The sequence below is a fragment of the Tasmannia lanceolata genome, unplaced genomic scaffold (assembly GCF_043159265.1).
Source record: "Tasmannia lanceolata isolate RefF3 unplaced genomic scaffold, GAP_Taslan_0.1 ptg000003l, whole genome shotgun sequence".
In the NCBI taxonomy this organism is placed as follows: domain Eukaryota; kingdom Viridiplantae; phylum Streptophyta; class Magnoliopsida; order Canellales; family Winteraceae; genus Tasmannia; species Tasmannia lanceolata.
In genome coordinates, this window is record NW_027518680.1 from 49,076,540 (window position 1) to 49,102,206 (window position 25,667).

General features: G+C 41.4%; 1 protein-coding gene across 2 annotated transcripts; it reads right to left on the reverse strand.

Moving 5' to 3' along the window:
- Positions 1-544: 544 nt before the first annotated feature.
- On the reverse strand, positions 545-21,633 carry LOC143855497 (uncharacterized). 2 transcript variants are annotated; one of them, XM_077365631.1, is made up of 2 exons: positions 20,278-21,633; positions 545-1,898 (listed from the first exon to the last, which is right to left on the reverse strand). In XM_077365631.1, the coding sequence occupies exon 1, from the start codon at positions 21,142-21,144 to the stop codon at positions 20,305-20,307; it is 840 nt and encodes a 279-aa protein (XP_077221746.1). In that variant the 5' UTR covers positions 21,145-21,633; the 3' UTR covers positions 545-1,898; positions 20,278-20,304. The 2 variants fall into 2 exon arrangements, with proteins under 2 accessions (XP_077221746.1, XP_077221741.1); XM_077365626.1 differs by lacking the exon at positions 545-1,898 and adding an exon at positions 2,452-2,864.
- Positions 21,634-25,667: the final 4,034 nt, after the last annotated feature.

Sequence of the window (25,667 nt, forward strand, 5' to 3'; positions counted from 1 at the left end):
ATTTCTCAACCCTAACCCAACGCATCTACCCAAAATTGGGTCGGGTTGAGTCGGGTTGGTTCGGGTGGGTCAAACGGAATAATACAATAATCCAAAGAAAATCAAGATAAAATTAGAGGACGGAGGTCAGGTAGGGTTGCCAAGGCCTCAACCCTAACCCAACCTGAAATTAAATCGGGTTGGATTTTCCCAACCCTAATCCAGCCCTAAGAATGCTAACCCAACCCGAGCCAAAATTGGGTTGAACCCATTGGGTTCGGGTTGAGCCCAACCCAAGTTGTACCCCAAGATAAGATGCATTGGTCTGTGTGGTTGTTATATCGTGCAAAAGTCAGCCACCAAATGGATTTCCGTTAAATTGCTTAGCAAATCCCATTAAAACAGTAAGTATGGTTTCTCGTCTTAGCAACCCAAATAAAACTAAACAATATACGCATTAAAAATATGAATAAAACCATATGTAAATGAGACGATAAGGCCTATTTGAAAGCTAGTAACTATATCTTCTTTTTTTTTTTACCGAACCCGAGGTTGAGTCCGGCCCAACCGACACCAGTATTTTTGTACATAAATAAACATTAAGACTTCTTCAGAAAAGAATGGTGTGATCTTAAGGTGCAAAAACTCTTAGCACCTAAGTGCTAAGTAGACAATGCCAGTGGCACAGGCCGATCCATGCTACTCCTGCGTCGCATGCTATCTCTGTTGCTCCTCCTCTTCTTCTTCATCTTCTGAACAAAGGGATCGCTTGAAGGTAACTGCAACTCCTTTTTTTTTTTTGAAAGGTGACAAAGCAGAAACAAGAAAGCCATAGGGACAATAAGGTCCCATGCAGTACTTACAGCAGGACCCTCAAAACAGAAACCCACACAAAAAAACCATCCACCCTCCTAGCCTTTAATTCACTTCCCTCACATCCTCAAGTCCTGAGAATTAACAATCTCCAGACCCTCCTTTTCGACTCCGTTTGGCAACTATCAGCGTGTTCATTTGCTGATCTCTTCATACGATCGAAGGCCGGTCCAATTTTCAGAACTACATCTCTAGTTTCTGAGATGATGTCTACTAACTTCCATGGTCCACTTGCTTTGTTGCTGGCCCATGCTATAACATTTGCGTAATCACATTGTATTATTAAGGGGACAGTCATAAACTTTTTGTACCATCTTAAACCCTACAAAAAATCTCTTGTTTCTCCCTGTCACACACTCCGAATGGACTCTAAAAGAATAGGAGCACTCATCTCCTAGAGTGACGGACGATGCCTCCAATGCCCGCACTCCTAGGATTGTATTTTTAGCTTCCATCAAGAGTGAGTTTCACCCATCTGATTAGAGGGGTGGGGCACCACGTTGGCAAAGCTTTAAACTCCATTTCTTTTCAACCATTATCGTTCTCCAATTTCTAAGGATTTCTCCTATACTATAACTAGAAGTAAACATGTCATTTCTTCCCCAAGAATTGATATTGATTTTGATATCTATCAATATTCTTGCCCATTATCTCTTTTGATCATTGAATATTGGATTGTTCCTCTCTTTCCATATGTACCAAATCAATGCAAAGGGTCCTAACCTCCATTGCGCCTGACCCGCTTCACCAAATGGCCCACCGCTCCAATGCACCATGATGTTCTTGATAGTTCTATGGAGTACCCAAGAAAGACCGAAACATTTGATAGTAGATTTCCAGTCGACGAGAAGAATCTTGATTTCATTCAAAATCTTTAGTGCTATAAACTATTTTTTGTTTCCTATAATAACAATTAAACCACCAAAACTTGATGCATAAGCCATGTCTACCTGCAATTGATGTGATATATATTGGCAGTCATTGGACGACCTACGATTGGATGACCCTTTGGCCTAAACGTTGCACCAATCGGTGAACTCTTGAGCCTACAGACAGTTAAGAATCCATTAGTGTGTTTTTCGGGCTACTGCCCATCCAAGTGATGGCCCTTCAATTGGACAAGTTGGATCAATGGGCATGGCCAATGATTTGATGGTAACAAAGGTTAAATTCTGAGCAGTTTATGATTCACAGGATCATAGCTCCAATTGGTATTGCCAGCCACTTGTTTTGGTATCGTTTGTGTGAGTCAATGGAAAAGATCCTTCTTAAAGGGATGGATGGATAGATACCAAAACAAGTGGCTGGGGAATATCAGCTTCAAACAACCACACCTCCCAAAACAGCATTTTGCAGTTCACATTTGCACGAGAGAATGGCCACCTCAGATGAATTAAATGAAAAAAGATAAAATCTGAAATCTGCTAAAAAGTGAGGCTGTGTGGCTGTTCTCTGCTGCAAAAGTGACTCGCGAAATGGCTTTCGGCGAAATTGCCTAGCAAATCCCCAAGTTCAATTACTGTAGTCTAAAATGAAAAAAGAAATCCTATGATTAGAAAGATCTTACATGGTTCAAGAAAAGCATGCTCAAGAAAAAAAGAAACTAAATCAACCACCAATGTACATTAGCCAACCATGTAAAAAGTTCCACATGCAGTTCGTAAAAGCACTAAGATCTATAGCAATCAAAGTCCTGAAAAAGTGCCAAAAACTATGAACCATGCTTCCATGTCCTTTAGCTTCCTAATCTGGAACTGAGGAACATTAGATTCTAAATTGATAAATATTCACTACTTTGATATAAAGTCAGCAATCTAGAGAAAATAAATAGAGAATCTTCTCGGTAGATTTTTGTAGCATCATAGAGAAAAGAGTAATCTTCCACTAATCTCAGGAATCATCAAAGAAGCTCCTATAAGCAAACTCAAATGAACCCAAGAAGCCAATGACACAAGAAACTAGCAAAAGATAGAAGACCCCATGGTATCGCAAAAATGGAATGAAATTTGACCCTGCCCATGAAAAAAATGGTTGAATTGATCATCTGAATCAAGCATTTGGTTATGTTTAAGTTCTAAACAATGTATGGATAGATAAAATTGAGTGTCAGCTATGTGTAATTAATACACATTTTGTGATCTGTAAATTTAATAAACAAGTCACAGGAGAAGCTACAAACTATTCCTCTTAAGAGGGACCCAAAAGACCAGAACGTTCATGTTGTGAAATAGTAGAATAGTTCACTTAATGAGTATAGACACGGTTTTCTTAACTTCAACATAGATTGGTAAATGTTCTGGAGGTCAACAAAAAAGACATCCACATATCAGCCAAGGAAACCACTCTATTGAGTGAATAACAATGAACTTGCAAAGATTAGCACACTGAAAAGGTATTGAATTCTTGACAGTCAAAATACTATTTCTCATCTAGATAATCTTTGTTTCATACTCTCTATACTGTGAAAAGGACAGTAGAACTTCACAAAATATAATATGGAGTAAAACATCAAGACTTGCCTCATAAAATTAATCCCTATAAATTATCTCCCTTGTTGCTAAAAGGTAGGATTGCAAGATTAGAAGTAAACGCCACTGCCATAATTCCCATTAAGTCTCCAAGCTAGAATCTGACAGGTAAATTCCTTCCAACAAAAATATTAGTATGCCCTTCCACCGTTCAATATTCTCATATGCACCATTAGAGCATGGATTAAATGTCAATCTTCACCCATGGTCCTCAAAATTATAAGGGCCCATCATCAATAGGACCCCCAAAACCATTTGTAAATCTGTTTTTTACAAAAGACTGTTGTATAACAAAAGTAATGAGTACTATTTCGACTTGAACCTCAAATTTGATAAAAGAGGTTGCTTCTTCAAAAAGCGGAAGAAAACACCAGTTACATTAGATCAATGAGCACCAAACATCCAGGGCACAAAACCAATCAACACGGGATTTCCAACTGCCTCACAAGTCACACACATGCTAGGTCCTCGTACAACTCTTCAGCCACCACCGAGGTTCCCGTCCACAGCCTGCTGGGCCTAGGGTGTTGAAGCATGTCACGGGAAGCCAACCCCTTGAGGTATGAGGGCATCCCAGTGGTTTGGATAGGAGTGCCCACCTGACACTCCGACAACATGACCCTTCCTGACCTTCCTCGCCCTTCTTATACCACAATGCACCCAAATTCTGCAAATCATTGCTTTTCTCACTTCTCCTGACCTAGGGTGTTGAAGCATGTCACGGGAAGCCAGCCCCTTGAGGTATGAGGGCACCCCAGTAGTTTGGATAGGAGTGCCCACCTGACACTCCGACAACTTGACCCTTCCTAACCTTCCTGGCCCTACTCGTACCACAATGCACCCAAATTCTGCTAATCATTGCTTTTCTCACTTTTCCTGACCCAGGGTGTTGAAGCATGTCACGGGAAGCCAACCCCTTGAGGTATGAGGGCATCACAGTAGTTTGGATACGAGTGCTCACCTGACACTCAGACAACTTGACCCTTCCTGACCTTCTTTCCCCTTCTTGTACCACAATGCACCCAAATTCTGCAAATCACTGCTTTCTCACTTTTCCTGGAGTTATCATCCGCATCACTGGTTTTATGCCATTGTCCCTTTGAATTGGCATTGGACACCAACACTTTCATTGGGCACACCTCTGTGCAACACATTTCAATGATGGTTTTGAGAACTCCATCAAACACAACTATGGTTTTTCGTGCCCCCTCCAACACGAAAGATGGTTTCTTGAACTCCAAACATGCGGTCGACATGCAGTAAGAGACGCTCTTCACGACCCCCCCTTAAATATTCTAGCATTCATCTCTTTCCACAACACCCCCATACAGCAAGGAATGAAATAGTCCACAATATCCTACTTTTTTCCTCCAAGGGGCCATTTGCCAACACTGCCTGTTCCCCTAGAAAATAGAAGCCCACTTTTGGAAATATATGTCATACTACAAGAGATGATAGTATCATTACCGAGCAATACAAATAGGATCAGATGGTACCGGAAGTATGGCACAATATAGAGCTTGCTTTACATAACTCTCTAGCCTAGTGCAAGGAAGCAGGATTCTTCCCTGGAGCCTTCGATTCCCGCTTTGGCAAACTTGAGCAGGATTCTTCCCTGGGAGCCTTCGATTCCCGTTTCGCTTCCCGCTTTCGATTCCCGCTCTGGCAACCTTTGCCCTAGTGTTTCTAGACCCGAAGATGGATCAAAAGGCTAGCACTCTAGCCTGCAATGAACGGAGATCTTTGCACAACTCTTCAACCATCACCAAGGTTCCAGCCCAGAACCTGCTAAGCCTGGGGGGTTGAAGCATGTCAGCATGTCAGCATGCCACAGGAAGCCAGCCCCATAAGGTGTGGGGGTATCACATTAGCTTGGATAAGAGTGCCCACCTAAGGTGCTGTAGTCGCACACTCTCAAAGAAGCAACAAGACAAGGTCACCTTTCTAATACCAGCTGCATCCCCAAGACAACATGAACTACATTGCACCATACCTCTCATCCTTAATTCCTTATAGAATTTACTAATGGAAAATGAAACTAGACTGCGCTTGGAATCTTTTGCCTCATTTTCATCCTTGAACCATATAATTTCATACGAGCTAGGGTGTATCACCATCTTTAGCTGGACCATGATTTGCATTACAATGTTCTCACAATTGCCCTATTACTATCAAATTGCACACTTCTTGTTTGTAGCACATCGGTTGTGGAAGATGTGTAGCCAGTCTTCTTCTACAATCCTAGAAGAAATCATACTTCTTTGGGTGACTAATGCCTCACCATGATCACTCCATGTAAGCTCGTCCTATGTAGTTCACTGTCGTAGACTGGATATCCTGCATCACTTCATTTTCCTCTTCTTCAACTAAGTTTATAAACTTCTTGTTTAAATAAACTAACGATATCTGCCCAAATCCAAGGCATTGGAAGCAATTAACAGTACCTCCATACTGATTTGCACAACTAGTTCCCGCTCAAACATATCTAGCTACTGAAGTTGGCAGATTTTCTCTTCAACATTGAGGATTGCTGAAAGAGCTTCATTTGGACTACTCAAGACTTGGAATCCTTACCGTACCTTTGGATGTGCAAACCCTCCAAAAAGGAAAACAACCTAAGACACGATGCAAACCTAGGGTTCGGGAGCCCTTTATTGGGAACTTTTGGAGCATAAATTAGTTGTAGCTTCAATAAAAAAACAGCGCCACCATTCAATTAATAGAATAAACAATCAATGATAATCAAAAGCAATCATGTTTAACCAAAATTTCTAGCCTTCAAGATATTACATTAATGGGAAAATTCAGCCTAGTAGTTTTGCAAACAGAAGGATCGAGAAATTAGATCCATAAACAGTAACAAGAGTCCACCAATCTGTCCATAAAGTGGAATAATGTATACTGTCAAACTAGGGCCCAAATAAGCTAGGATAAATGTAGGGGAATCAAAGGTGTGAAGATACGGGGAGGTGGACGGGCTGGCCAAGAAAAAAAGGTTGTATATATATATATATATATATATATATGAGAAAAGTGTAGCTACACACTCATGTAGCTAACTTAGCTACACCGACGGCTTAAAATAAAGTGGGCCCCAAATTGTTTGGGTGATGCAAACCATTCATTTGAGGGGCCCTCACATAGATAGGTTGTGCCCAAAAAATCAGCTCCATAGGATCATCCCAGCCCTGCGATATGTGGAGGCAAAAATGGACGTGTAAAAACCTTCACAAATCTGTCCATTTTTTCCTCCGCAGTTTGAAGGGTTGGGATGATCCGATGGAGCTGATTTTTTGGGCACACCCTATCAATGTGAGGGCCTATCAAATGAATGGTTTGGATCACCCAAACAATGTGGGCCCACTGTATTTTAAGCCGTCGGTGTAGCTAAGTTAGCTACATGAGTGTGTAGCTTCACTTTCCTCTCTCTCTCTCTCTCTCTCTCTCTCTCTCTCTCTATATATATATATATATATATATATATATATAGAGAGAGAGAGAGAGAGAGAAAGAGAGAGAGAGAGAGAGATAAGCTTATCTACTCGGTCGGGTTAAAAACAGTGGGGGCCCACATTTTTTGGGTGATCAAAACCATTCATTTGAAAGGCCCTTACCTAGATAGGGTGTCCACAAAAAATCAGCCCCATAGGATCATCCTAACCCATCCAACAGTGGAGGGAAAAATGGGGAAAAATGGACAAACACAGTTTGTCCACAAATCTGCCCATTTTTCCCTCCACTGTTGGATGGGTTAGGATGATCCTATGGGGCTGATTTTTTGTGGACACCCTATCTAGGTAAGGGCCTTTCAAATGAATGGTTTTGATCACCCAAAAAATGTGGGCCCCCACTGTTTTTAACCCGACCGAGTACGCTCACCTTTCCCTATATATATATATTTGAAAATGGTAGCCAAATTTCATTATAAACAAAAGAGGACCAAGATGGTTAATATAACGATGGAAAAAACAGAAATCAGACCAAAACAAAAACTAGTACAACTCAAGGTGGAAGGGAGTCCAATAAAGCCAATAAAGCCAAATATTCCTTGGAAACTCCAAGCCAACAGAGGGACCCTTTGTCTCCTCTGCTATTCGGCTGCATCATGGAAATCCTCTCATGTATCCTGAAGGAAACTGTGCATATGGGTCGCCTAACTACTCCATTTTCTAAGGGTAATCTCTCCATATCCCACCTGTTTTATGCTGACAATGTCATGCTATTTGCAGATACAACGCAAGCCAATGCAAAGCAGATTATGGAGTGTTTAATCAGATTCAGGGATTGCACTGGATTCGAAGCAAATATAAGAAAGTCAGAGGTCATCTTTGCTAGATGCAATCAGAGACTTAAAGGGAAGATCAGTAGAATTCTGCAAATGAATGAAGGAATCCTCGCTATGTAGTATCTGGGCCTCCCCCTCTCTTCTAAAAGAATTACTAGTGCTGATTGTGCTGGTCTGATCTCTAAAATCCGAGGGAGGATTTCCGCCTGGACCAATAAACTCCTTTCCAGGGCGGGGGGAGTAGAGCTTGTAAAGACTGTTTTAAACTCGTTTAGCATTTATTGGTCTACGGCATTCAGATTACCAGTTGGAATTTTGAATGAAACTGACAAAAAATTTCATAATTTTGTTTGGGGAGGTGCTTCTCTGACTAGATCATATCACTCGATTAATTGGGATCAGGTCTGTTCCCCGAAGGAAGAAGGGGGAATCGGAATTCGTAGCATTCATGAGGTAAGCAGAGCTCTTCAGATGAAATCTCTTTGGGGGGTGCTGAATCGCAAAGGGAGTCCTTGGGCAGATTGGTTCCACTGGAAATATGTCAGGAAAAAAAAATTGGACGATTAAATCCCTCAGCATCCTTCATGGGGTGCTAGGGGCATGTTCCACATCAGGGAAGAGGCAAAGAAACTCATATGCTACTCCGTTGGTAATGGAGAAGGGATTGATTTCTGGGGCCAACCTTGGCATCCATCGGGAGTGCTAAACCAAAGAACTTTTGATGATACACTAATAAAATCGATCCCAACTACTACCCCCATCAGTCAGCTTATGGAGGATGGCATCTGGGCTGAAAGCGCAACTAGGATTGAGATGGGAGAACTACATCATCTTATAGACTCGGCTATGATCGATGCTAAAAGTTACCCTGTGTAGATCCCCGAATCAAATGGAAAATTTTCTCTCAAATCTGCATGGAGTGAAATAAGAAATCATCGTTTGAAGGTCTCGTGGGCTTCCTCTGTATGGTTCAGAGGGCATGTTCCTAAGCACTCGTTTTCTGTGTGGCAGGCAATTCAGAACAGGCTCGCAAAAAGGGACAGATTACTATTCCTTGGTATCTCCAGAGAAACCAATTGTTTACTATGCAATTCAGATAGAGAATCTGTGAATCACTTCTTTTTCCAATGTGCCTTCTCGGCTTGGATATGGAGGTCAATTCTCTAGCGATTTGGTGAGAGACGAAGGCCAAAAAATTCTACTTCTGATGAAGAGGAATGGATCAGATCCCAATTTACTGGAAGGGACCAATGTGCTACTGCCATTAGAGTACGGTTCTACAATTTATCATATTTGGCGGAGCGCAATGTTCGGCTTCATGGGGAACCACCGTCTCATAAACAGATCATTCTTAGAAGAGTGCTTGGTTGTATCAGAAACAGATTTCTGTATCTGAAGCTGCCTGATGAGCATTATAACCGAAATTGGAGCTTTGCGAGCAGTTCAAGGTGCCCCCTATTTAGCTCTAATCATTCTCCTAAAGAATGCTATTGGGTGAAACCGGAGAGGAATATATTCAAGCTAAACTCTGATGCTTCGGTAGCTGAGGGAGGTGCTGGAATCGGGGGAATTATCCGGGATAGCAGTGGAGACCCGATTGGCCTATTTTCTGAATCTGTTGAAGCTAAAACAAATTCACATCTTAGAGATGGAGGCTATTATGCAGGGGCTGAATCTGAGGAAAAAGAAAAATTGCTTGAACATATGGATTGAATCGGATTCCCTGGTTGCAGTTAAGGTGATAAATGGAGATTACGACTGCCCTTGGCGAGCTATTCCCTTGCTAAACAAACTTCATGAGTCCCTGGATAGTTTTGAAGCCTGGTAGGTATCTCACTCGTGGAGGGAAGCTAATCAACCGGCTGATTTTCTGTCTAAATATGATTGTATTTGTAAGGGGTTGGATATAGACTCTAGAGCTATGCCCCCCGACCTTATTTCCCTTGTTCAGCAAGATGCGATTGGCACTTGCTATTTCCGTGTGTAATTTTGTTGCCTTCTTTCTAATATACGCTGGTCAGGGTCTGCCTTAACCCCAGCTTGCCAATCAAAAAAAAAAAAAAAAACTCCAAGCCTAGCAAGACTATCAGCCACTGCATTGGCAGACCGTTGCACATGCTGAAAAACAACCATGGAATCTCTCACACAGTCAAACATCTCGTAAAAAAATCTGTCAAATCTCCAAGGATGCTTTTTAACCCCATTGAATCATCGGATCACATTCAGTGAATCCCCTTCCACCACTACTTTACTAAATCCCCTTCTAGCTAAAAGGTTCAATCCTTGGTAAACTGCTCTGACCTCAGATTCTGTTGCATCCGCTACTCCCAAAGGACCCGCAAAAGCCCAAATAACCTCTCCCTTATCATTCCTTAGGAATCCCCCTACCCCTGCTGGGCCTGGGTTCTCCAAGGGTTGTGACTATAATTGTGTGGTTCAAAAAAGGTAGCAAAAGGATCTATGATGTAATCGGGAATATGAGGAAAGGCTTACCTTGGTCGCGTGTAGGCTTGGGTCTCGTACCACATAGCCTAGGAGCTTCCAAGAGCTGATAGAGCTATAGTGGCAGCCATGGTCAGCCAATGTGTTATTCTAGCAACCAAGGAATGGAGAAACTGGACAGGAAAGGTTGGGAAAGGTAGGGGACAACAAGTGGCAGCAGCAAAGCAGTAGAAGGTAAGCTAAAACCGTTGTAATTGCAGTCCTAACAGCAAAGGGAAGTCCGGGCAGCAACGATGTGTAAAACAACAGATTTGGTGTAGAGAAGAATGGAGGAAAGTGGGGAGACGGCTGTTGTAACAGCAGTATTACAGCAGGAGAAAAGAATGACAGTTGCTCCAATAACAGCAGAAACTGTCAGAGAAGAGAGGAGAGAAAGGGATAAAAAAGGAGGAAGGGGGGGGTTGAGCTGCAGTCCAGCAATTAGCTGGTTGGCCGTGGAAAGGTAAGTGCAGGGAATAAGGTGAAGGGAGAGTAGGAGATAAGGATTGGGAGGAAAAAAAGGCTGACGTCTGCAGCCTTGGGGGAGTGTTGGCCAACAACAAGGAGGGGGGACAAACTGCAAAAGGGAATAAAGAAATACGGGGAGACAGAAGTGAAGACAAAAGAAAGGAGAGAAGGAAGGGTGAAGAGAAGGAAGAGAAAGGGAGGAATACAGAAGGAAGGAGGAGAAGGCGGGTAATCGACAGAGAGGCGTGGGGAGGTAACTTGCAGTTGCCTTGAGGATGTCCAAAGGCGGGGAACCAAGAGAGAGGGAGAAGGGGCATACCTTGTGGTTGCCTTGGGGGAGTCTTTTCTTCAAATCATGTGACGCCCTTAGGGTTAGGGGATTTGGGGTATTTATAATTGTTTGGGAATTTAAGCAGGGGGGCCACTAAGACTCCAATAAACAAAAATTAAGTCAGTTTAAGACTATTTACGTGAATAAGTGGTGGGCTTTAGGGGCACTTAAGTGGTTAAGTAGTAGCCCGCCACCCCCACCCCACCCACCAAACCGCCCGCCCGCCAGCCCAAATGGTCCCATATGGAATAAAAGACCATATAAGTGAGTGCGCCATGGAGTTGGCTAGGGATAAAACAGAAAATAAAAGGGGAGTGAAGTGGGCCCTATGTGATGTGGACAGCCACCAAATCTAAGATAAATATGAACTACAAATAGTAATAAAGCCTAAAAATGTAGCGAAAATAGAAATAAAATATAAGCTAATCAAGTCTCTAAGCACCTAACATCCTTCTATGCTTTTTGTTATGTCTTGTACAGAAAAATAAGCAAATGTAGATGCATGCGTCATAAATAAAAAATGTGTTTTCTTACAAAGTTCCTTAGAAGTCATTCTGTTTTCTCCTAACATTTAGCTTGTAGACTTATTTCTGAAGCCGAACTCTGTAACTATTCTAACTATCCTATACGTCATGCCTAACTTAAAAATTCACAAGCCCCTTATAATTAAAAAAAAAGGACAAAACTCACTAGTCCCACAAATGGTCCTCCAAGGCCTTCACCCCAGACTCATAGACACATCCTTGGATTCTCACCCCTCAAAACCAATCCAACATCTCCCTCCCTCCCTCCATCATTACCTATTTCCACATCGTCTCCAATTCCATTGGCCCAAAAGCGCCTTTCAACCTTCTATACCCAAGCACACCCTCCTTCGATTTACATCCTTCCTCCTACTTTATCAGAAGATACTTCCTGTAATCCTCATCATCATTACATAAGAATTTCCTTTGAATTTTCTCAATTTGATATATCAGATAAACTGAGCACTAAAATAAAGACATTATGGACATGACAGAGCCAATTTAATCAGGTTAATCTGCACACCCAAAGATAGATATAACTTTTTCCACAACAAAATCTATGTCTCCACCCACTACTAGATCGCAAATTGCTTTTTGAGGCTTTCTAAGATAAGGCCTATTCAATATTGAGAAAGAAGGCCATCTAATAGTATTATTAGAAATTTCCATATTGTTGTTATGCCAATTTGATTTGTCTTACTAAGGCATGAGATTTGTTGATCACATATGAATGGATGGAAAGTCTCTTCTTTGATAAATCAATCTAATTCAACAAATTCGTTCTCACATTGGTTTCTTTCTTCGGACATAGCGCCGGACAGAAGCATGTGACGGGGCATGGAGCTCAAAAAGAGGATGGGGTGAATTTCTTTGTGATTATCCTTCCAAGGCGAGAAAAAGTCATCTTCATGAGCACGGGCATTCTAGTCAGGTTTGCTATATGTCAGGCAAAAAGCCTTTTTTCCATGAGCATGCGAGGCAAAATCGACAAGGGAGTGCGCTGTTAGGGCTTTCCGTTGCCTTATTCAGATAGCCTGATAATGACAGAGTTAATAAACTGCAAGATCTGTCTCACCATTCGTATGGAAAGCACCAACCAAATCTAGCTCCTTAGATAAAGGAGACACCTCATCTTGGAGATCACAGCCATCCTCTAAAATAGTGGAGCTTATCTTTTATGATGGAGATGCCACAACACCAAGCTGATAAACATCTCCTAAATCTCACGTGAATGTTAGCTATTAGGAAAAACCAGTTCATTTTCCTTATCTTTTGATTGGTCCATTTGAATTGTCATAGCTATCATGTAATCTTTTGATTGGACCATTTGAATGGTCACAGACTCATAGCTATCATGTAAACTACACGTAAACCATCTATATATGAGAGAAAAACTGTGTGCAACAGAACGAACAATATCAGTCCACTTCTTGAAACGTCTTTATGGTATCAGAGCTATAGATCTATTGAGATCTCTTGCTCTTTGCGATCATAGCCTCACCCACCTCATCTAGGCAAACTTCTACCACAAACACCCTCGGTGCAACTCAAGCTCCATCTCCCCCAATCTCTCTCACTGCCATAGCCAACTTGATTTCAATCAAGTTAACATCCACAAATTACCTAGTGTGAAAAAACCAGTTCCCTCCCATCCTCCAGGGTCAAAAACTCATTGGATATGTTAACGGGGACATCATGCCGCCTCCTCAATTCCTCCAAATTAATGATGGTTCAATGGTTCCTAATCCGGCCTACGATGCGTGGGAGACTACTGATCAGATAGTCTTAAGCTGGATCAATGTCACGCTCTCGGAGGAACTATTGACAGAAACTCTCGGACTTCATTCGCCGTGTGGAAGTCCTTGGAAGATACCTACGTGCATCAAACAAAAGTGCGTGAATTTCAATTGCGGCATCAGTTGCTTTCTTGCAAACAAGGTACATCGACTATTCTTGATTACCTGGGGCATTTCAAAGCCATTGGAGATGAGCTAGCTACCATTGGCAAGCCTATCCCCGACAGTGACAAAGTATTTTCAGTGCTCCATGGAATTGGACATGATTATGAAGCTCTTGTCACCTCTATCCTGGCAAAACCCCCATACCCAATATATGATGAACTCGTTCCAACGCTCATCAGCCAGGACATACAAGTTCAAGCAAACAAATCTGTTTGTGACACGCCTGACTCAGCCTTCGTTGCTCGCCAAGGAGGAAGTCAGAAGAAATCTCATCAAAATTTCAGTAGTAGGAACTCCAACAAGCCTTCTGGCAACACCAACAATCATAGATCCAATGGTCAAAATCACAATCATCGCGGCTCGAATCAGAATCATCGATCGAATCCAAACAATACTTCCAACAACCACTATGGTGCTTCGAGCAGCAATCCAAAACACCACATCCTAAGTTCAATCAAGATGTTTGCCAACTATGCGGAAAACGATAAAATAAAGCGATAGATTGTTGGGAAAGGTTTAATCAAGCTTATCAATCAACCAACATTCCCACCTCTCTCGCGGCTCTTTCCATAACAGATCCGGATGATTTTCAGTGGGACCTCAATACTGGAGCAACTTCTTACATGAGCAATGATCCGGGTAATTTAGCTTCTCTGAGTCCCTACAATGGAAAAGGGTCGTGTGTACGTTTGAAATGGGGATGCTTTACCCATTACCCACATTGGTTTTACTAAGATTTCTAGTACATGTGGAAATCTTTCTCTTAAGAATGTCTTACTTGTTCTTGCTATACAAACAAAAGAATCTACTCTCAGTTAGTCAGTTATCCAATAATCATGACTGTACAATTGAATTCTCACAATTTGGCTTTGTTATAAAGGATCGAAAAACGGGAATGATTCTAGCAAAAGGACATAAATGTGGTGGTCTCTATTCCTTCTTAAATAATGGTGAAGCACACCTTGCAATAAGACCCTCTTCCACTCTTCCCTTAGAAGACGTATGGCATCAAAGGCTGGGACACCCTTCGATGAAGGTTCTTCAATTGTTGATAAAGGGTGTCAATCTACCAATTTCTAGGAACGATAAAAGTTGAGCGCCTCTGCGAGGGATGCCAACTTGGAAATAGATGCCGTTTACCATTTGCAGATGAGGAAGACTTATGCTCCATTCCTTTCATGTGAATTCACTCTTATGATTTGGCCAACACTTTGAATAGGGGTGAAACTTGGGTCGGGTTGAACCCGAATTTGGGTTGGGTTGGGTTGGGTTGGGAAAAATCAACCCGAATTGGAAATCGGGTTGGGTGGGGTTGGGGTGTCGGGCAACCCAACCCGACCCGAAACCCGATTTCCAATTCCGATATGTATAAAAAGTTTACTTCTATGTTTGTTTTGTCATTATATAACTCAAATCTAGAAAGAAATAAAAAACTTGGTGAAAGTTGTCCTAATTAACCATCTTGTTGGGGAACATCTAATGACTAGGTTGAGATGGAAATACAAAAATAAAATGGAGAAATCAAACAAATGGTGAAATCGGGTTGGGTCGGGTTGAGAAAATTACAAATCGGGTTGGGTCCAGTCGAGTTGGGAATCGGGTTGGGTCGGGTTGGCCTCAACCCGACCCAACCCGACCCGAGTTGCACCCCTAACTTTGAATTTATTGCTGACACATGTGTCGTGTCCGACACGAAACCCGTCTCCACACGCGTCGGCACTCTTTAAGACACTTTTAAGTGTAAAGCTGGAAGTGTCATTAACTTTATATGCATGTACGTGTATGAGTGTGCCACTATTTCTAGATTTTTAGGGGTTTCCATGTCAAATACCTCGTATCCGTGTCAAAACTCGGCACACGAATTTGTGTCCACAAATCATGATTATATGTACTTTCTGTTTTAGCCGTGTCCCCATTTCTAAATTTGGGGAGTTTGCCGTGTTAGACACTCGTGTCCGTGTCCACAAATCATAGATTCAGTCAGACATATGGGGACCTGCTCCAATTAGCTTTGTAAATGGCTATCAATTTTATCAAATTTTTATTGATGAATGTAGTAAGTTCACATGCTTTTATCCGATGAAAAGCAAATCTGAGGCTTTTGCTTGCTTTAAGAAATTTCAGTCGATGGTGATGAATTTCTTTGGAAAACCAATTAAAATATTTCAAAGTGATGGGGGCGGAGAGTACAAGTCTCATCAATTCATTTCTCACCTTGATTATTGTGGCATTAAACATTATAGCTCATGTCCCCATACACCACAATAGAGCGGAATATTAGAAAAGAATCATAGACACATAATGGAGACAGGTCTTCTTTTTCATAGTAAAACCCCCAAAAAATTATGGGTAGAAGCCTTCACCACTGCCACATATCATATAAATCAACAACCCTCCCATGTGTCGCATAATGCTCCCCATACTCAGCTCTCTATGGATCTCACCCTGATTACACATTCCTCCGTCCGTTTGGATGTTTTCGTTATCTGTATCTCAAAGACTACAATGCACACAAATTCGTACTTGGCATACCATGTGTGTTTGTCGGCTAAAATGACATGCACAAAGGGTTCCACTGCTTACATCCTCCAACCGGGAGACTACATATCCCGGTATGTTGTCTTCGATGAATCAATCTTTCCTAGTCACCAACATTGAATCTCACCAAAGAGCTTCCCATCCTACCCACAACCACATCACCTTCCCCACCATCATCACTAGAAGTATTAACCACGTCACCTTCACAACCACCATTACCAGTCCACTCTGATCCACCATTTTCACTTCAACAACCACTATCCTTTTCGCCAAATACAATGACTGCCTTGCCAAACTCCCATGTCATCCTTGAAGGTGAAATATCCGTTTGTCTCCCTCCACTTTCTCCATCCAGAGTCCCCACTTCGGTTCCTTCCTTAGAAACCACATCTACTCACCATATGATAACGCTTTCAAAAGCTAAGAATCACAGACTAATTCATACACCCCAGCCTCTTAATCAATTGGATTCATCACAATTGTCCTCTATTCAACGATGTTTACTTGCCTACATTGATGTGCTTGATGAACCAAAGTCTGTTAAATCTGCCTCCCTATGGTCCAATATGCAATAAAACTATACAAGACAATATAAGTGAGTGGGCCATGGACTGGGCTAGGGATAAAAAAGGAGTAAAGTGGGCCTTATGTGATGTGGACAGCCACAATATCTAAGACAAATATGTACAACAAATAGTAATAAATCCTAAATAAAATGTAGCAAAAATAGAAATAAAATCTAAGCTAATCAAGTCTCACATGAAATAAAACCAGCTCATCAAGTGTGCTGGATCACATCAACTATGAATCCTTCAAGGATCATCGAAAGATGGTCCAAACCAATAAACTTCCACTCCTCTCTAATTTCCGAGAACCAAGGCATTCTTGTCATTGGAAATCATATACAACAACCAAAAAGACGAGTTCATGGCGTTATTGCTGCACTATAGATCCTCCCAAAAAGTAATTTTATCGCTCACAAGTACAGATATAACATTATCCAAATAATTGGAAAAAATCTTAAAAATCCAAAAAAAAATAAAAAAAATTTACACCTCATTTCCCGAATCAAATGTGAATTTGACGAATAATTCATCAAGTTCTTATATATTGTTTCAAAATCTCGTGAGAAATTCAACATTAAAACTCCGTTTCTTTCAACGTAAATTTTTTTTACGTTCATTTTTACAGCATAAAACAAATTCTACGTCCATTTTTACGTCGAAAGAAACAGCGCCTAATGGAAAATACATTGTAGCAGAAATAAAACTCACATCCTAATCTCGCAAACACAAGCACCTAACATCCTTCTATGCTTTTTGTTGTGTCTTATACAGAAAAATAAATAAATGTAGTAGATATGTGTTGTAAATAAAAGAAGTGTTTTCTTAGAAAGTTTCTTGGAACTCTTTCTGTATTATCCTAACATTTACCTTGTCGAGTTATTTGTGAAGCCCAACTCTGTAGCTATGCTTACAACTATCCTATGCGTTACGCTTAACTTAAAAATTCACTAGCCCCTTATCGCTCAAAAAAAGGTGTTGGGAGAGGGGGGGGGGACTCAGGAGCCCCACAAATGGTCCTCCAAGGCCTCCATCCTAGACTCATAGACAGATCCTTGGATTCTCACCCCTCAAAAGTCAAAAGTCAAAACCAATCCCCCATTTCTCTCCAATTACCTATTTTCACAAACCTTCCACATCGTTTCCAATTCCATTGGACCAAAAGAACTTGCCTCATCTCCTTCAACCTTCTGAACCCCAACACACCTTCCTTCGAATTGCACCCTTCCTCCTACTTTATCAGAAGATACTTCCTGTAATCGTCATTATCATTCCACAAGATTTCCCTATGAACTTTCTTAATTCGATATGACATAAATTGAGCACTAAAATATAGACATAAAGGACATAGACAGAGCCAACTTAATTAGGGTAATCTGCCCACCCAAAGATAGATACAACTTCTTCCACCACAAAAGCTATGTTTCCATCCACTACTAGATTACAAAGCCCTTTTTGAGGCGAAGCCCAAATGTGATGACGGAAGACCCACCCTCCCATCCCAAACCCCTAGGAATAAACACCAAAGTTATCAATATGCCCAAGTCCTCTACATTAATCTCCACCACCATCAAATTTGCCAAATAAAGTGGCTTCAAGGCATCTAACAGCATCTTGCAAATGGAAGGTATGCTCCTTCGATGCATCTCTTAGTTATCTAATCTAAAGCCATTGACGCGCACTTCTTGATGCTTTCACAGTCAGCCTACTAAGTACCTCATCCACCAAGGTGAACGGGAAAGGAGAAAGTGGATCACCTTCTCGAAGACCTCCTTGCTTTTAAAATAGCTTTTGGCAGAACCATTCAAATGGAGGCATTGTAGGACTTGTGCATGCATAAGAATATATTGGGAGTGTCGTTTCTTTCGAGTCCACCCATTAGGCTAAGAGGCCAGAGGGGATGAATGTATGTAGAGTTGTCCTATCAATGAATAAGATATGCCCGTCAAACTTCCTAGCCTATAATAAAAGTGGTGCGTCTTATTGATGGTGATATTCAGATAGACATGGCCTACATTACCAGACAACAATACATGCAAAATAAAGGACTAAGGGTAATTTAATAATGTCGGGAAGAATTCGAAATTGAATTTCAAGATTATTGGTCGTCAATGAGAGTTACGGATAGGTTGATCCCTCCAACTTTTTTTCTAAAACCATGCTTCTACTATGCAACGAAAGCAAATCCAGAAAAAGGTGATTGAGGATTTGATCTTGCCTTGGATTGTCTGGAGAGAAGTTGACATTGCCATAGAGGCTTCACAAGCTACTGCGGAACTCGGAACTTGAGAATACTAGGTAGTGTAGATGGACACCATAGAGAGGCATGCATTAGCAACAAGTGGGCATTGAGGAGGAAGTATACACCAGAAACTTCATACTTACTTCCCTATGAACTCTACCAGTTTTTCTTTTCTTAACTTTTACTTGCAAAAACAACATAGAAGTGCAAAATTTGAAGAATTATGCAATCTAAACTTCAGAAAGATGAAATGCATGTAATCAATCTAGGTATGACTTTGAAACTATAACCACACAAAAGATGCAAAAATGAATGCGATGGAAAATATGCTATTTAAGAGTCCCTATAACCTCATATAGATACAAAAACTGATTCAAAAATGAGTTTACAAAAACAAAATTGTTGTTAGATTGACTCTAGAGAACACAGACTTCAACAACCGTGATCCTATAAAATCTACAACCGCCGGTTATCTAGGACTATAAACTGATTCAATTGAAGCCATGTCCTGGCTACAGTTGAACCAATCTTCTATTGAGGGTGCCGATACCTCTTTAGGTCTTACAATTCCTAGATGCTTCGGGTCATAAAATAGCTTATTCACTTCTTTTTTTCTTTTTGAACAATAAAAAATATCTCATTTACTATGTTTTCTATGTTTTTGAATTGTCGCTAGCTTCAGGTTTGTGCATTCACTTTCTACTTATGATAGCTAACGTGTGACCACACGTCCTAATTTTTTGGGAAATTTGAAATTCAGGAAATTTGCAAAATGGATGACCAGTGTATGAAAATTGCTAACTTTAGCACAACTTTTTCAACACCACAACCTAAAAACATGATCTAGAAATGTGTTTGAACTCTGAACTAACAGTATTTAACTGTGAATTTCTTGTTACATTTTCAAGGTCAAAATGCATCCTAGCTTTGAAACATAAAGGCTGAAGATAACATCAAGGAAAATTTTTTTATTCCTTGTCACTTTAGTGGGCTTTTGGAATTATTCAGAAACAATTATAACTTAAACAAATAAATCAATCAATTACAAGCTAAAAATGATGGTAACAAATCAAAATACATAGAAACTCAAGGCAACCAAGTGCTAACCTATGATCATAACATTATAATAAATAAAAAAATGCTATTAATTGACTCATACGCAGAAGCAACACAAGCAAAGTATTAATTAACTCATAAGCATAACCAACCCAAACAAACTTCTATAAGCATTAATTAGCTATTGAGAACTTATCAAACCAGATGGTTCTATTTCTCAATCTTTCTAAAGAAACCAAGGCCAAAAGGATTGAAAAAAGTTAGTCATGATGAAGTTTTCCTCAAAAAGTCAAGCCAATCCAAATTTAACAACATAAAAAGCCTACCATCCACATTCTCAAAGAGTATCACTACAAACCTAGATAAAAAGAAACCCACAAGATAAAAAAAACATTTACGAAAAAGATATTAATTCATGCCCAATAGCATATTATACCAAAACACATACCAAATCATTCAGATCACTCCTAGTCCGCTACTGCTGATTCTGCTGCTGTTGCTGAGGATTTGGCGGTGGTGGCATACCAGGGCGAGGCGGCCCATAAACAGGAACAGACCCACCCGGCGGAGGAGGCATACCCGGCCTAGGCGGAGGCGGAGCCACCATACCCGGCCTAGGCGGTGGCGGCGGGCCCCTCATCATCTGAGGAGGCGGACCCATAGGCCGCTGCCCATACTGCGGCGGTGGCCCAGGGAAAGCCGGCGGGCCCCCACCAGGCCTCACCGCAAATTGCATACCCATTGGCGGAGGCGGCATGCCCCGACCCATACCAGGCGGAATCTGCCCAGGAAATCCGGGCATATGCCCGGGCGGAGGCGGACGAACAACCGGAGCCGGAGGATAAGTCATAGGCGGCGCGGACAACTGAGGACGAGCCAATTGAGGCTGCATCATACCAGGGGACGGCCCACCAACGCCTCGGACCGGGCCCGCAAGGCCAGGCTGAGCTTGAACAAGTGGAGCAGTAGGGATACCACGGCCTGCGGCACGGCCGAGGCCAGGGCCGGAGATTGCGGCTGCTCCGGCAGCTTTGGCGCGAGATTCTTCAGGAGGCGGAGGGCCTTCGACAGTCATGGAGATTACCTCTTCGCCACGGAGGAGGACTAACCCTAGGGTTCGGCGTTCTTCACGTTCTTCGTTTTTTTTGCCTTTGGCAGGTGGGAGGCGGCGAAATTCTTCGCAATCGCCTAGGACGAGGTTCATGTGGCGATCGAAGGCCATGAATTTTCCTATGAGTTGGCGACCGTCTTGGATCGTGACTCTCATTCTGTAGTTGATGTATTGGAGCATTTTCGAGCTTTTTGACATCGACATTTTTTCTTCCTCTTGATTTTGGGTTTTTTTTGGGTTTGGGTTCTGGAGATTTATGGTGGCTCTCGGATGGGAGTTAGGGTGTCGGATGGGAGTTGGCGACGGTTGAGGATAAGTAATTGTGCTGGGTGCCCAAGGTTGCAGATGGGTTAGGACTTGGGATTTAGGGTTATGATCTATGAAGAGAAGATGGGGGTTTTGAAGATCCTCTTGAAGAATGTCATAAGAGACGCCGTTAGCTATACAGAGCACGCAAGGAGGAAGACGGTCTCCGCCATGGATGTCGTGTGCGCACTCAAGAGGCAAGGGAGGACTCTGTTTGGATTCGACGGTTGAGGATAAGTGATTGTGCTGGGTGCCCAAGGTTGCAGATGGGTTAGGACTTGGGATTTAGGGTTATGTTTCTGTTTTTTTTTCTCTGTTGTGGTGTTTCTGCTTTTTGTAGTTGTGGGGTCCGTAAAGTTCGAATGTTGTATGTTGCAAAGTGTCTGAAAATCAAAATTTGCATGCAGTAGTGGAACTATCGGAATATAAAGAGCGAGGGGCCCATAATTATTCCATGGAATTACTTTTCACGGTTGCCAAACACTGCCTTGGTGATGCAAAAAATCAGCATCTTGAAAACATCTTAGAGAAAGTCTTTTTCATTACGCTTGATCAACGGTCTACAATCATCTCATGAGAGGCCAAGGGCAATATTCCAGGTTTGCGATGGCCTAAAATATTCATGAACATATATGGTTTGGTGATGGAGGCAGGGAAAGCTCAACCCAGCTTTACCTCCGAAAGCACATAGAAATCAAGATGTAGTCAAACAGATGGAATGTAGAAGATCTAAAAATAACAACTATAGTTTTTCCCCAGGCATTTTGGGAGAGAATGAGAAGCCTTGCATAACACGCCCTTTAGTCTCTATTAGAGTTGAGCCCATAGCTTCATGACTGGTGCTCAATGTTTAGTATCCAAATCATAATAATAATAAGGGATTCCCCAGGGACAATTGCACAAGGCATTTTGCAGGTCGGCTGTGTTGTAAATTTGAGGGCACTGTTGTTGATAAAAAACAAAAACTTGTTGCTTCAAGGTGTGATATCACTTTCCTTAAGACAAGATTCGCCCCCACTAGTAGTGTGCAAAGGGGATCCGCGAATTGCCTCAAAGATACAATGAAGCCTAGTAGGGAAGCCCTACTAATGTTTGATGACGCGTAGCACTAGCGGAATCAAACCCGAAATGCCCTTCCGAAATTTCAAGCCTTAGAGAAATTTCTAGATAATGTTTCTGCAGAAAAACAGTATCTAGAACAGTAAACGAAAGAAAAACAGTATATAGAAATACTTGGGGATTTTGTAGGAGTGTAGAAGAGAGTGTAAAGTCTGTCAGAATTGCCAATTCGTTTTTTTTTATATGAAATGACTGAATTCTGCACATTTTATAGACAACCTGGTGTCTTTTCAGTGTGAAAAACACCTCTACAGGGCACCTTTCCAGAATTTTTGAAATATGACCGTTAGATCGCACCCATTGATATTGAACGGTCCTGATCGATTCTAGAGGTGACTGTTGGTTTGAGTAAAACCTCTCTCCAACCCAGTCATCGTTAGATCAACCATCTATGGTGTGGATCGCACCCCCTTGGCACATGACCGTTGGGGGAAGGGACACAACCCATTTGATCACACTCTTTGACCGTTGGAGTTATGGGCCCGTTGGGCCGACCGTTAGGTCTGAACCGAAACGGGCCCACCGTTAGGCCCGAACCGAAGCCCAACCCAACCGAACCATTCGGCTTGATGGCCCTACAAACCATTTGACCCACCCATCCGACCGGTCCACCTTCATCTTGATCCAACGATGCATATCAAATCTGGAAAAATTAAAGGCTCCAATCGCTCCTCGCGACATTGCGTACGTGCGAAGTGCAAAGTGCGCCTAAAAAAGCGCCACTATGCGCCCTATAGCCCATTGCCCACGCCGCGCGCGCGCGTGTGCGAACGGTGCGTTGCACCGTCCCGCGGGTCCAACCATGGGTTCAACCCAATGTGCAATCAACAAGAGTTAGAAAAGGTAGTGCTTTATAAGCCCTTCTCTTTCTTTTCTCTCATCCGCTACGGGACTATCTTTTCAACTACACTTCTACATCCTTTTGTAAAAGCAAATATTTCCAAGAAAACATTTTCTTTTTCCCAAACGCTTTTGATAAAACATTTTTTAAAACACTAAAACATGTAAAATACATGATTTTGAAAATGCAAAATCACTAACAATCCCCCACCATTTTCAAAATCAAAGAAAATTTTCTCATCAGGCTTGGAAATCTTATGCATAGATGAAGGTATCTCTTGATTTGAACCTTCACTTAGTGAGGACATATCAAAGTTAACCAGAATTGCATAGTAGACGTATCTTTGAACTAGTTATTCTATATGGTTAACCGGATACGTCTCACACACAAGATTTGACCTCTTTGGGCAATTTCTAAAACCGACACATGTACTGGCCTTGTGTCTATATCTTGGTTTCATGAGCGCTCTAGAGACTAGCCAGGTCTCATAGGAAACGGCACCACTCCCACACTCACATAGGTAGGCTTATCAAGAGTGCCCCTGTAACTGAAACACTCCAACACTATGTTATAAGCCTATTAAGAGTTTAAATACTCAGCCTTCTCCTTTTAAACATTACAGGTACCAAGCACTTTACCTTGGGATGGCAAATAATACAGATTATAGTGCTTGCAATCACTCCATATGATGTACTTGGACTCATTGAACTCAAGACTTGATGTTTATTCAAGTGTTGAGTTGATGTTCCATCATTGGTGACTATTGGTTAATGGCTTTAACCCCATCCCTAATGATGTTTTACACACCAGATCTCTTGCAAGAGCTTTAGTGAATGGATCGGCCAAGTTTTGGCTCGATCTCACAAATCCAATAGTTACTACTCCATTAATAAGTAACTCTCTTATAGCACTATGTCTAAGTCCTATATGTCTGGACTTACCATTATAAACATGATTATGTGCCCTTGATAGTGTGGCCTGACTATCACAATAGACATAAATCGATGGCATTGGTTTAGACCATAACGGAATTTCTAATAACAAATTCCGAAGCCATTCCGCCTCTTTACAGCATGCTGCCAGAGCTATAAACTCTGCTTCCATAGTTGAAGTTGTTATGCATGTCTGTTTCTTAGAGGCCCAGGAGACTGCTCCCCCACCAAGGGTGAAAATCCACCCACTGGTTGATAAATGGTCTATCCAACTAGCATCAGAGTATCCTTCTATTACAGTTGGATACCCACTATAACATAAACCATAGTCTATAATTTTCTTTAAATATTTTAAAACTCTATAGACTGCATTCCAATGAGAAAAACTAGGATTACTGGTAAACCTACTAAGTTTACCTACAGCAAATGCTATGTCTGGCCTAGTACAAGTCATAGCATACATAAGACTACCAATTACACTAGCATACCCTAAGTTGAGAGATAGTCCTGCCACTATTAAGATACAACTTTATATTTGGGTCAAAAGGTGTTGAAATGGGTGAACATTCAAAATGGTTAAACTTTTTAAGAACTTTCTCAATATAATGTGACTGTGTTAGAATAAGACCATTATCCTGTCTTATGATTCTAATACCCAAAATCACATCAGCTTCACCCATATCTTTCATATCAAAGTTTTGAGAAAGATATGATTTAGTACTTTGAATGCTTTCAATATCGGTACTAAAAATTAACATGTCATCAACATATAAACAAATAACAACACCTTTGCCACCCTTAAATTTACTGTATATAAATTTATCTGACTCATGTATCTTATAACCATTTGACACTAAGACTTTATCAAATCTTTCATGGCATTGTTTAGGGGCTTGCTTAAGCCCATACAAAGATTTGATAAGCTTACATACTTTATGCTCTTGGCCTGGCAGAATAAATCCCTCAGGTTGTTCCATATACACTTCTTCATCAAGTTCACCATTTAAGAATGCAGTTTTAACATCCATCTGGTGAATGTGAAGTTTGTATATGGAAGCAAGGGCAATCAACACTCTAATGGTAGATATCCTAGCAACTGGTGCATATGTGTCAAAGTAATTAATACCGGGTTTTTGAGTAAACCCTTTGGCAACTAACCTTGCCTTAAACTTTTCTATGGTCCCATCTACTTTGATCTTCTTCTTGAAGATCCATTTACATCCTATAGGTTTAGACCCAGGTGGTAGATCAACCAAAATCCAAGTTTTATTACCAATGATAGAATCCATTTCGTCATTAATTGCTTCTTTCCAAAAAGCAGCATCTTGTGACTTTATGGCTTCTCCATAGGTTTGAGGGTCACTTTCTATGCTTAAGTTTAACAAGACAGAACCTTGGAGTTTTTCTCTTGTCCCTTCTACCAGGTAGGTTACAAAATTAGGGCCAAAACTCCTATCCCTTCTATCTCTTGAACTTCTTCTTATTTTATTAGGCTGTACACTGGTTCACCAACTTCTGTTTGTGATTCT

Coding starts and splice junctions, on each gene's coding strand:
- LOC143855497 (XM_077365631.1), bottom strand. CDS start 21,144: ATGTCGATGTCAAAAAGCTCGAAAATGCTCCAATACATCAACTACAGA.